The sequence below is a fragment of the Austrofundulus limnaeus genome, unplaced genomic scaffold (genome assembly GCF_001266775.1).
Source record: "Austrofundulus limnaeus strain Quisiro unplaced genomic scaffold, Austrofundulus_limnaeus-1.0 Scaffold46, whole genome shotgun sequence".
NCBI lineage: Eukaryota > Metazoa > Chordata > Actinopteri > Cyprinodontiformes > Rivulidae > Austrofundulus > Austrofundulus limnaeus.
In genome coordinates this window covers 182365-196118 of record NW_013952448.1, presented here as the reverse complement: position 1 = coordinate 196118, position 13754 = coordinate 182365, and the positions used below count along the sequence as shown (strand labels likewise).

Below are 13754 nucleotides of genomic sequence, written 5' to 3'. Positions count from 1 at the left end.
CGGAGGAGGAGGGCCGCCACGAGAGGGAGGGGGAGGGGGAGCTGCAGGGAGGAGATGAGAGAGGAGATCAGTAACAACAAGAGCTCAGATCCTGGACCTGACCCTGCAGAAACCTGTTCATCATCCAGTCATTCAGATCAGGTGTGTGTTTACCTCTTAACTGTTCCCAGATCATACCTGGTGGAAATTATTACGTGTGTTTTTATAAAGATCTAAATTTCAATAAACATCTGGCACAAGAGTGTGTGTGGGCACGTTTTTGCTACATTGTGCGAACCATTTTCGAGAAAAGGCAGCCTCAAAGCTCGGTCCCTACGACCTCAGAGGCTGATTTTGGGTGGGGTTGGGGGTGGGGGGGGTTGTTTTAGGACCAAGGTGTGAATTGAGTTTAGGTCAATTTTAGGGTAAACGGTCAGGGTTACGTTAAAAAATTACCAGAAAATGAATGAAAGTCAATCCATGGTCCCCACAGGGACATAAAACAAACCTGTGTGTGTGTGCGTGCGTGTGGACGGGTTTTTCCTACAATGTGGAGAAAATTTTCCCAAAGCAGCAGCCTCATGGGGACCGAAGTGCATCCAAAAGCAAATTACAAGTGGGGGGTTAGGTTTAGGACCAAGTTTTATGTTAGTTTTATAGGGTCTGGATAGCCTGGTAAAATCCAGACCCTGTCCTTCACTTTGCTTTGTACGAGGGTCTGGACTTGATGCATAGAGAAGTGATTCTTGCAGGAGGCGTGGCCTCTGCTGAAGTTTAAAATGATTGGATCAGTTGGCTGCGACGTATGTCGCTGTGAAGGCTAAGCTAAGAGGCTAACCGGAAATCGCGTGCACTGTAAACAACCCTACTGAGAGGAGAAAAATACCAAGCTGAACAAGACGACTGTAAATGAGAGCTGCTGCTTTGTCAGACATATTTATTTTAATTTGAAGCCTTATAAACACAGACTGGTTTCATTCACTTCCTCCACTGCCGTATGCTAAAATAACTAGCAGACACTGTGCAGAAAATCAACGTTCAAAACTCCTCCTTCTGTTTGCTGACTGGCCCAGGTAAAATAAACTACAAGCAGACACTGCACAGAAAATCAACGTTCTGTTCTCTGATTGGCCTGAATGAAATGCTCCTGAAAAAATCCTTGTCTATGGGAGAAATCCCAGATGGAGCAGTGAAGGGAAACTAGAACTGAGCGGAGCTGCATAAGAAGGCAAGGGCCAGGCTAGGGTCAGGTACCTGTGAAGTTAATTTAAGAGTAAATGGTCAGGGTTAGGCTATAAAGTCTAAAAAAATGAATGGAAGTCAATGGAATGTTCCCACAAGGTTGAAGAACAAATGTGTGTGCGTGTGCGTGCGTGTGTGTGTGTGAACAGGCTCACCCTGCCTCCTCAGTTCGTTCTTCACGGCCTCCACGCCGCCCTTCTTCTCAATGAAGTCATAGATGACTTTAGACGTCTCTCGGTCCTTCAGCTGAGCCTCTGAGATCCCACACAGGTCAAACAGGTTCTTCAGCTCAGGGTCCAGGTTGTTCAGCTGTCAACAGTAGAGGTGACATCTTTACTAAAAAAACATTCTCTGCTCTGACTCACCTGCATGTGGTTTTATACTGATTAACTGAGTGTGAAACAGGCATCAAACTGTGAAGTCTGACCTGCTTCAGCTTCAGTGACTGAAGGCTTTGTGTTGATCTGTATGTACAGGTGTGTGGTGGGACAGAGCCTTTTCAGTTGCAGGACCTCGGCTCTGGAACAATCTCCCACTGTCTGTGAGGTCAGCTGGGTCTCTAAGTCTCTGTTAAAAACTCATCTGTTTTAACAGGCATTTGAGTCTGAAGAGCACGATCATTAGGCCAGCCTTTGTTCTAGTTTAATTTTATTGTTTATTTTATTACTGTACTTTGTTCATTGTTTGTATTTATGTTTCTGTACAGCACTTTGGTTTTTATTGTGCTTTACAAATAAACGATGATGATGACGATGATGATGGTGCAGTCATGAGGGCCTTAATGAGAAGCTGCTCTTTACTAAGACACAAACTCCATTTCAGTGTCACTCTGACATCTAGTGGCCAACAGGAAGAACTACAGGCGGCTCACTGCAGTGCATTCTGGGACCGTGGTCGGGATTTGCGCACGTTGGGCGTACAGAGAAAAGGCAAATACGCAACACTTTTGTTCATTAACCTCCCCAGATGCCTCTTTGCTATATTTAGCACAAATATTTAGCACAATTATCTTAGTTTCAAACTATTTTCTTTTCATCTTCTTTGTTCGTGACTTAAACTCCAAACCTGACAATCAAACTGTCAAGAGTTCTAAAAAATGACAACGATCAGTGACCACTCAGAATAGGTCAGTAACAAATATAGTTCCTATAATAGGTCTGTGGTACAACAGGTTAGTTCCACCTGCCTCACAGTTTGAGAGCTCCTGGTTTTGTTCTGACACCAGTTTATTGGGATTCTTTCTAGACCGTACTTGATTCAATGAAAGATTTGACTGGACCTTGTTTGCCTTTTTCTTCATCTCTGAGCTGTCTGTGGCAACTGTAAATGTTTTGAAGCCTTTATAATTTGTGACCAAACATCAAATCAAGGATTAAGTCAAATTTGTTCAAAAAGATCAAATCACATTTTCAGATTCAGATATTTCATGTTGACTGTCAGAGAGGTCTTTGCTGATACTGTTCTTTAATATATCCCCTACTTAATGTTTAAAGGAGGAGGTGCTTCAGATCAAATACATTCATTTTAAAACAACATAAAAATGTATAAAATGTCTAAATAAAACCTTGAATGAAAGAGTTCTCATCCCACACATTAAGCAATGATCAATCAATCCCCCTAGTCTGTAACCAGCCTGAAGTCTGCTTCTTTCTGAAACTTTTTGTTTCTGTGCAGACATTGCAAAATGTTTGTGCAAACAAGACAGGAAGCAAACAAAAGCTCATTGTGTGACTTCATCATGCAGTCATCAGACACATCACTGTTGGGCCTTTGTGTCGAGGAGGGTACTCACATCAAAACCTGTGTTTGGATCCCAGCCCACATGACCAATGTGCCTGAAGGAGAGGAGACACACAGACATATATTAGCATGCAAATTAACATTAGCTGTGGCCACTGATGCAAGACAAAAGCGTACATCACATATTTCAAACTGTGCAAATGAAACAGTGTTTTCTGACTGAATGCAGGTGTGTGAGACGGGACTCACTTGAAGTTGCTGGGCGTGCCGATGTCAGCCTTGGTCAGTTTCTTCTTCTTGCCTTTAGTTTTCTTGTCTCTGCGGATCAGGCTGCTGTGGCTCAGCACGTTGTTGAGGTGGTAGGGCTGCTGGTGGCTGTGTGAGTTGTGATATCGGACATTATTGATCTCTGGGTTCTTTATGTCCACTGTGGCCATGGGCAGAGAGGGACCTGAGCAGAGGGACGGGGAGAGGAAAGGTAGACTCTTAACAACTCATTCTTGAATATTTATTCAACTTTAACATCCAGTTATATTTCTCAAGAAGCCTCACTAATGAAGCTGAACTGTGTGACAAGATGAAACTCTATGATTTTCCTTAATATCAAATTTACCAAAGTAAAAAAGTATTTGCGACAATTAGACAAGGATTTTGAATTTTGATTCAGCAGAAAAAAACAATGAAACTGTCTTGACACAAAGGATAACTTCAGAAAATATTGAAACTAATCTGTCCACACAGGGACAAGTAATCAAAGATATGTCATGTAATCAGTCTGTCTGTTTAAAGGGTAAAATGTAGTTACAGGGCTGTTTGGTATCATGGTGTGTACTACACTGAGCGTGGAGCACAGAAAGACAATGATTGACATCGTGCTGAAGGCAAAGACTATCAGACCATCTCCAACCAACTGGATGTTTCTGAGACTACAGCTGCTCAGATTATTCAGGTCTGCAGGACTGGAGACAACCTCCCTCCATTACAGGACAACTGTAGAGATCAATCAAGCAAATGGTAACTTTAGAGTCCAGACCACTTTCCAAAGAGATTAGAGATGAACTCCAAGGTGATCAGAGTCAGATCAGACCACCAGTCTGTTTGAGATCAGTACACGTACTTCAGTATGGATACTGGCTATGCAGAGTACCAACATTACACAATGACTTTAAATAAACTAACCATCTTTATGGGTGTTTGAACAAAACCCTGCGATACGGGATGGAATTGCCATTATTTACAACCACAAAAACTCCAAAAACTTCTTAATACCTGATACTTATACTTCTGAAATGTTTGCTATAAAACTGCTAGCTTTCACAGACAAATCTGAGGGGACCGTTCTGTCAGAGACGTCACTTCCGCTTTCTTCTTCGGCTACTAAGCGACGATACAATCGTTTCAAATTTGACTTGGTTTTTTGAAAACAATGATGTTATCTATGCACAGTTGGAATGATTGAATAGTTCATTGAGAGGGACCTTTTGGTTTATAAAAAAATGGCAGAAAATGTCAATATCGTGTCATCAGCTCTTTTAACACCCATTTCTATTATTTAGAACAAGGGGTCTCTCCTTCCTTATAGGCCTACAGGCCCTATGACTGGAACTAATCAAAGACACCGCATGGTATTTACTGTTGAAACATTTTACAATAAATAAAAATAACTAAGATTTTCTTTCAACTTCTATATCTTTCATAAACATGGAAGTGACAAACTTTAATTTGAAATATAAACTGTAACGCATTCAATTGAGATTCTAAACTGGTATTGGCATCATTTCCGGTATCGGGGCATTCTGAACAAGTACTTGTAGAAATGCTGGTATCAGATACCAATAAAGGCATTTGGACAACACTAGTTTGAGACAAAATGGACTTAATGGAAGACTACAGAGGAGGACATTAAATCATGAAAAATGTCTGAGAATGACAACCTGAGGGATGTGAAGAAACTGTGCCTGTTACTTTAACTAGTTAGCAATACTGTATGTCCTTTTTCACTCTGCTGCCATGGTTTACGAGGTTTACATCAGATTCGAACAGTGACCACAAACGGAGAGAAAACTTGTCTTTTATTAATCTGCAACAGGTTTGAAGCCAAACCAGCAAAGAGAAGCAAACAATAAATAAGGAAAAATAAGTTTGTCATTAATGCTTTAGAAAAGTTAGACCAGACGCCATTGGAAAACCTTCCAAAGTAAATCCTTGTCAGGATTTCTGTGATCAGCTGTGATCTGTTCATGAAAAAAATTCACTCTCTAAGCAAAATGTAACGCCTACAGGGTTGTTATTTGCTTTAACGCAGAGCAAAAACCTGAGCATTTGAAGAATCAGAGACCTGTGTACAGTCAAAGAACTGGCACTTAGGATATTTATTAGGCAGGACTACTTGATACTTTTAAAATGTTTTTAAAAATGAACATGGCCTTTAGAAGAGAAAATGCTTCCTAGAAATCCAGACTAGATGGCAGCAGTGTAAAAGACTTACAACTATTGGAATATAAATGTAAAAGACAGTATTTAATCTGCCAAATGGCCTGCCCTCGCTCAAAAGCTCTCATCCACATGGATTCAATAATCCAGTGAAATATAGGATCAGCAAGGCAAAGATCTTCTAGAAATGTCTTCTTTAATCCATGTCCATCATTGAGGATTTCCCCACTTGTAAAAAGCTGCCATGATTCAGTGTAAATGGATGCACGTCTTTCTTCCTCTCTTCCAATTTGTCTGTTTTGTTCTGTAAACAAATTTCTTATCTAAATAAAATACAGCAACATCTGACATAACAAATAATCCACAGCTAATCCCAGTCCAAATCTTGTCCCCCACCCCCAATGAATGCTGGATTTCTGCGACCCCACCAAGAGGCTTTCCTCAAATCTGACTTCTCTCTCGAGAAATACAGCAGGTCTTGTTGTTCCACCACTCTGTACTTAATGGAGTGATCCATGCAGGTCAAAATGTGTAACTTTTATTACTAGATTTAAAAAAACAAAAAACAGAACAAATAAATCAATTATCATATTGATAAAAAAAGGTTGCTTAATGTTTAGTTAGATTACTGACCAGAAATGATCTTAGTTCAAATGGCTCCTTAAAAATTAAAGGAAGTTATTTTTTAATACATTTTTTTAAGTATCACCAAGATTTCCAATTTTTTTTTCTTTCTGTTAGTAAACAGAAAATAACTTATCTTTACAGTTATAAATGTCTTTGCATGTAGTGGCATATTATCTCTTACAACCATGTCATAAAAATATACAGTGCTCATCTACAACACAAAGTATCAAACCTTGACCAATTGTAAAGACTGAACAAAGAGGGTCTCTTTCAGGGCCGGATTATCATTTCAGGGGCCCCTGGGCACAACGTGCTTCTGCTTCTTTGTAAAGAATCTCCTGATGGCCATAATGTCTGGAGGGATCAGATATTGAAAACAACGACCACAGCAGCTGATCATCACCTGTTGCTCCTGCCTGCTTCTTGTTGTAGGTAACCAGGAAAATGCAGAGCGGACTTTAGTGCCTCCAGCAGCATCACTCAACTTACTGGTTGTTTAAAGAAAAGAAAATGCAGTTTTTTGCGATTTGCTGGCTCTATCTGGTTTCTGACATGTTGAAGCTCTGCTCAGCAGGACTTCTCCCCCTGCGGTGCAGCAGGTACACCGGCGTTTTCACGCGCATGGTTATGGTGCGTTTAAAGACGGTTCGGAAAAAACGTGTGTTAATAAATTAAATGGATACAATCACTTTAAAAAGTGCAGGGACAGAACCACAGACACAAGCAGGGCGGGGGACATGTCCCACATGTATCTTACATCTGCCCATGTTATTTTACAAAGTAATACAAAAAGCGCTGTCCCCCCCCCTTCTTCGTGGGCCCCATAGTGGGCGTGGGCCCCTGGGCCCGTGCCCAGAAGGCCCATGGGATAATCCGGACTCGGTTTATACACGTTTTATAGGAAAGCATTGGTGAGAACAATGCGATGACTGCAGTAAAATTATAACTTTTTTTTAAACAAAGCATTCTAAACACTCATGAGATAAGTTTGCAATTACTGGTACATTAACATGATATGCTAAACTGGCTGCTCCTTCATAGACACAGAGGAACTCAGACAGGACCCAATATGCAGGCTTAAGCCCCTGAGACAGTCCAACACATAACAGCAGGATGTAAAAATCCAGGCAGGCAATGTATACATGGAATGCCATAACCAAGTGTCTTTAATAAAATACAGACACGTGCTGAGTATGAACTGGAGGTATCCGAGTAAAAGTGGGAATCGTCACCAAGGGTGGTGGAGAACAGAAGAACTAAGATACTCTGACTTCCAGATCCAGACTGACTAACAGGTGATAGTTAACCAACCAGACAATGACAAACTCCAGAAAAAGGAAGTGGTGATAGATGTAGAGACCTCAAGCAGCTGTATCATTAATGAGGAACAACATGAAAATCTGGAGAAATACCAAGGGCTGAAAGAGGAAATAGTCGAGCTCTTGGTCCAATGACACAGAAACTGGAAGAGTGGCTCCAGCAACTCCCAGAAACAACCTCAGAGGTCTGTCCAAGGAACAGCACATACATTACAGCTGCATATCAGAAAAAACTTATGAGTAGTATTATTAATATTGCAATGCCAATATTAACTTCAATAAACCCACATTTTCCTCTCTCTCTCATCCACCTTCACCATACGTTTTTCTTTCCATCCTTCTGGTAGAGGTTGATCCTGGTTTCATCTGTCCAAAGAAGTTTCTTCCAGAACTGTCCTGGTTTTTTTTTTAAACAAATTCCAATCTAGCCTTTTTATTCTGGAGGCTTAGGAGTGCCTTGCACCATGCAGTGAACCTTCTGTTGTTCACTTGGTTGGCTGTTGTGATGGGGTTTCTCTTCACCATAGAAATTATTCAGCGATCATCCACTACTGTTGTCTTCCATGGGCATCCAGGTCACCAGTGCTTTCTGTCTTTCTTTCTCAAGATGTACCAAACTGTAGGTTTTGCCAATCCTTAAAGATGGCTTGTTTCACATGCATGGAGAACTCCTTTGACTACGTTTTCTTCACAGCAAAATCTTCCAAATACAAGCAGCACACCTCAAATCAAACTCCAGACCTTTTATCTCCTTCACTGAGAATGAGATAACAAAACGAATTGTCCACACCTGCCCATAAAATAGTCTTTGAGTCAATTGTCCATTTACTTTTGGTCCCTTTAAAAGCAGGGTGGGAACATGAAGCTGAACTAAACCCTTCATCCAACTGTAATATGGATAGCCTCAAATGAAAGCTGAAAGTCTGGACTTTATGCCCATGTCCATTATCAATACGTTTCAGTACGTACCTAATTGTATGTTATCTGCCGTTGTTATGAAAATGCTGTTCATATTAAAAATAAATGTGTCTTTATGTCATAGTCTACCCAAGCACCTTGAAATTGGCCTTTTTGTCTGTAAGAACTTCCTACCATTTCAGACACTCCCACCATAGAATGTTTGAAAAAAAAAAAAAAGCTTCTGGGGAGGGGTGCTCTGTGGGGCAGGAGCTCGGATGCAAACTGAGCTCCAGAGAGGAGCTTTGTACAAATAGGCGGTGCTTTGTACCAGCAAGCGTTTAGGAAGCTCCACATGACTACCACAGGAGATTTAAGGCTCTCTCAAACATGCATGAACGAGTCAACGAGGAACTGAATCACTACAGGCCGGTTGCATTGACATCCCATGTGATGAAGATCATGGAGCAACTAATGCTGAAACTCCTGCGACCTCAGGTCCACCATGCTGAGGATCCACTACAGTTGTCTACAGAGAGAAGGTGGGAGTGGAGGATGCTATCCTCTATCTCCTTCACAGGGCAAACTCCCATCTTGACAAGAGAAAAAGCACTGTGAGGGTCATGTTTTTTGACTTCACCAGTGCTTTTAACACCATCCAGCCCCTCCTACTGAGAGACAAGCTGTTGGAGATGGACGTGGACATACAACTGGCCACTTGGATCACCATCTACCTCACTGGGAGACCACAATATGTCAGGATCAAGGACTGCATCTCAGACAGACACAGTGATAAGCAGCACAGGAGCACCACAGGGGAATGTGCTGTCTCCTGTCCTTTTCACCCTGTATACATCAGACTTTAAACAAAACTCACAGTCCTGCCACATCCAGAAATTCTCTGATGACACTGCAATTGTGGGGTGTATGCGGGATGGACAAGGGGAGTCTAAGAACCTGATACAGGACTTTGTAATGTGGTGCAAATCCAACTACCTGCAGGTGAACATTGATAAGACTAAGGAGATGCTAGTGCACTTCAGAAGGTCTGGGCCTTCTCTGCAACCTCTTTCTATTGAAGGGGTTCTTGTGGAGGTGGTCAGGATCTACAAATACCTTGGTGTACATCTGGATGACAAGCTGGACTGGACAGTGAACAGAGGCCCTCTATAGGAAGGGACAGAGCAGACTATTTTTTTGACAAGGCTTGGGTCATTCAGGATCTGCCAGGAACTCCTGCGCATGTTCTACCAGTCTGTGGTTGCAGCGATCTCTTCTACGCTGTGGTTTGTTGGGGGAGCAGCATTAAGAAGAAGGATGCTGGACGACTCGACAGACTGGTGAGGAAAGCTGGTTCTGTGCTTGGATCAGAACTGGAGCCTCTCACATCCATGGCAGACAAAGGAGTCCTCAGCAAGCTGCTGACCATCACGGACAATGCTGAACACACTTTGCAGTGCCATCATCAGGCAGAGGAGCTCTTTCAGCAGCAGACTGCTGTCCCAGACCTGCTCCATGGACAGATTCAGGAAGTCTTTTGTCCCTCAGGCAATTAGGCTGTTCCAACTCATCCCAGTACAGTAAAAATTAATTATGTGATTCCTGACAATTTTTAGCAGTTTCTCTCTCTACATAAATACTGTATATGGGTGTGTTTATTTTTGTTTTTATGTATACTCTACTTTTTAATTTTTATTGTCTGTAAATGTACAGCTGAATGTACACCTTGAATTTCCCTTAGGGATTAATAAAGTATCTATCAATCAACCAAAGCATCACTCTTGGTGAGGGAAGGACATCATAACAGCTTAAAGCTGCATAGGTTTATCCACCCCACTACTTTTTACTGTTTATCAAAAATTTAGCTGTTTGATACAAGCAGTCTTATACTAGCTTACTATGATGCTCATGGTATGGAAATAGCTGGTCTATAGTTACTGCAGTCCAACTAGTTTTGTAAGATACTACACATAACCCTGGTACAGGACCAAAACTTGAAGAGAAATGTACGACAGTATGTATTACAGCCCACGTTTAACAGGCAAATTACTCCATTATAATTATTCTAGACATTATTTAACTGATCATAAACATGTTACTTAACAGCCAATACATTTGCGACAAAACAGCAAAAAAATCAAGAAAGTCTGTGTGCCATCTGCTGAAATATACTAAAAATCAGAAAAGATGAAATGAAGCTCAAACCAAAGACAATCATTGGGAGATTACAGATTAGACCTAATGAGCATCAACAAGACTTGAAGTGATTAACAACAGAGACCATGTGCTCCACATATGGACATATGGACTTCCTGCTGACCAGATTAACTTGTAGTGGACTCCACTGTATGTCAGTGTGAGTCACACAAACTGTGAAAGAACACTGCTAACACGACAGGAAAAGAAACACACACGCACACACATACAAGCAACTGGCTGTCCTGTAACTTGCATTAATCATCATCACATTAAAACACAAACTGTTTCCCGGCCTGTTTTGGATCAGTACCTTGCCTCTGACACAAAACAAAAACAAAAACAAAACAAAAACAAAAAAAAAAAGGAAAAAGAAAAAAAAAGGAGAAAAGAACAGAACACTGTATTAATTTCTTGAACCAAACACTAGAAAAAAGGTGCTCCATATATTACATGTTAATAAAAAAGGCACATTTTCATACCAATCTGTTGCTCTTGTGCAATTATCTACCATTGTAAAACAAATATGACCAAAATATATTGTTTTAGCCCATTAACATTTTTAAACCAGTGTTGTTTCAAAGCAGAACATTATTCATACTTTTATCATATTATGCGCGTTATAAAATAAAACCTAAATGTAAACCATGTGCTAATTCTTACCCAGTTTATATTCCAACTTTGTATATCTGGATTATCTTGTAATTTTGCATTAAAGCAGTGGTTCCCAGACTTTTTAGCTTTTGACACACAAAATACCAGCAGTGGAGACCTGTGCCCCTAGCTGTTGTTGGTTGATAAACATTGTTTTCACATCAAATAAATATGAGCTTAGTAACAATATTTATTTGATTTGATTTAAAAATTTTAAAAATGGGAGTAATCTGAGCAAACAAATCTGTGCGTACGAACGGTTCTTGCATGAGGCCCAATGTGTTTACACACCTGCTGCTGCACAATCATTTGTACTGTTACTATTCATTGTCATTACTCATCTGAGCAATCATTTGCACTATACTCTGCTGTAATTGTACATCTATGTTTCTTGTCTGCATCGTGATACTTCACTTTACAGTTATTGGTCTGTTGAGATTGTTTTGCACTGAAAACAGGCAATTTTTGATTCCTAATGTCAGATTCAGAAACAAAACATCGTTTTCTATTCTTGCAGAATTCTTTATATTATATTTTTATTAGTAGTTGTATCATGGCTAGTCAGTGTTAATTTTGTTTTGTGTGTACTATCTATAGTTGGAAAAGTAACTAGTGTGCGAACCTCTGTACTGATGCTGCTGTGACACCTGAATTTCCCCACTGTGGGACAATAAAGGCTACTTCTATTCTTCTATTCTACTCATGATTTGTCCATTTTAAGTACACTAACTTTACTCTTTTGTAACAGCAAAGGCAAAAAAAATTCTTGGTTGTAATTTTTAGCGCAATTAATTCAGAAAATCTTTTCAGGACCCCACCTTGATGTTTCAGGACCCCACTGTGTGTCCCGATCCCAACTATGAGAACCACTGTATTATAGTACAATGCTTCAGGGCAACACACGTTTTTGTAATTTACTACAACAATTTGATAACATATCATAAATGTTTTTGAAAATATTTATATGGAAACCACTTCAGCTTTTTGGTTTTCTATATTTTTTATTTAGGTGAAAATACATGAAAACACATTACTTTAGAAAAAATGTGGAGTTGTATGAGTTCCCGTGTGGGAACTTTTGTAGATTGTATGACTCCTGTTTTACATTTGTATTATTTGATTGACATTTCCCTGAATTAGCCCAAGATTAATTAAATAGGTTTTATTTTACTTTAAAAGGAATTACTAGGCTATGTTCCCAACAAGCTACTATAGTTTAACAAAAGGTGTTCCCGTTGCTCTTTTCCAAAAAGGCAACAACACACTGAGTGACATTAAATATTACAAGGCACTGAGTTAAAGTTCAACATACCATTTTTCAGGTCACCTCTTTTGTCTGCAAAAGAAAAATTAACAGTGAGGTTATTTAACTGTAGGCAAAAGACATGATGAGGAAGTTATCTGAAGTTTGGTTAGAAATAAAGCAAGAAGGCAGGGAGCATTTCAAGAATCCAAGAGTTCTGAGCTTCAGTTAGTAGAGTTCAGAGACGGTCAAGAAACACAGCAGGGAAGTGTTCAAGCAGGCACAGAAACCAGGCCGGCTCACGGTGTCGATCCAGCAGCTGGAGGAGTCGTTTAGTCTTCACAGAGCAGAGGAAGAGGAAAGGTTTCAAAGCTCAGTCGTGTCTGAGACGGGCTGCTCTGTCACTGAGCTCCTGTCTTCCTGCTGCGTGAACCTTTGAACGTGTCGCACGTCACAGTTTGAGTCGTGCACTTCAAAGTGTTGACACGCTGAGAGGAGCTGCAGAGGCATTCATTAGAGACAAACGCCAAGGTTCACTAAAGCAGAAATGACAACACTGAACCCACAGCAGGAGGGAAAGGAATTAAACGGTCCCAAACCAAAGCTCCACTCACGTCCCATCACTTCTGTTGGCTGGTTTTAGCTGAAAGTGTTCAGTGTTTATGGTCAGGTGCACTCATCTGTTAGCTAGCCACAAAATGAACGAGTGGCTGAAAGAACACGTGAGACGCAGCTTTAGTCCAAACTAACGAGGGACGCTCCGACAGGAGGAGGATGTGTACATGTCAACCACATCCCTGCGTCTGCTCCTTTATTTTCTGTTGCTACATTGTTCAGGACTTTGTGTTTTATAGAAACCGCTCATCTTTAAAACCAACAACAGACTCCTGTTGGCACATCAAGTTTACAAATCCAATCCAGATTTAATAGCTACCACTGGAACAATTATTGTTTCAGTTTGTAAAAAATCTCAATAAAAAACTAATTCAGTGATTGTCTCTGGGTAAAATAGCTAAGGTAATTCCTATCTATAAAAATGGTGGAAAATGTGTTTAACAATTATAGACCAATATCCCTGTTGCCACAGTTTTCAAACATTTTAGAAAAATTATTTGTGACAAGATTGGACAAATTCAACAACAAACAAAATATTTTAAGTAGTAGTCAATACGGGTTCAGAGCAAATAATTCTACAGCAATGGCTCTCATGGAACTAATTGAGCAAATAACAACCGCTGTTGACCAAAAGCAGTATTGTGCAAGCATTTTTGTTGATTTAAGAAAAGCATTTGACACTACTGACCATAGTATTCTTCTCCAAAAGCTGAATCAATATGGTTTTAGAGCAGTGGTTCCCAAACTTTTTGCCTTCTGACCCACAAAATGTCCATGGCAAAAACTTGTGACCCCAAATATTACTAGTC

General features: G+C 40.3%; 1 protein-coding gene across 1 annotated transcript in view; it reads right to left on the bottom strand.

Moving 5' to 3' along the window:
• wasla (WASP like actin nucleation promoting factor a) overlaps positions 1-13754 on the bottom strand; it is a gene marked incomplete at its 3' end in the record, with an annotated part of 33261 nt that continues 19507 nt past the window's right edge. The window contains 5 exon segments of the mRNA XM_014007946.1: positions 1-41; positions 1377-1530; positions 3014-3056; positions 3211-3412; positions 12400-12423. Of these exon segments, the coding sequence (XP_013863400.1) occupies positions 1-41; positions 1377-1530; positions 3014-3056; positions 3211-3412; positions 12400-12423 (464 nt within the window).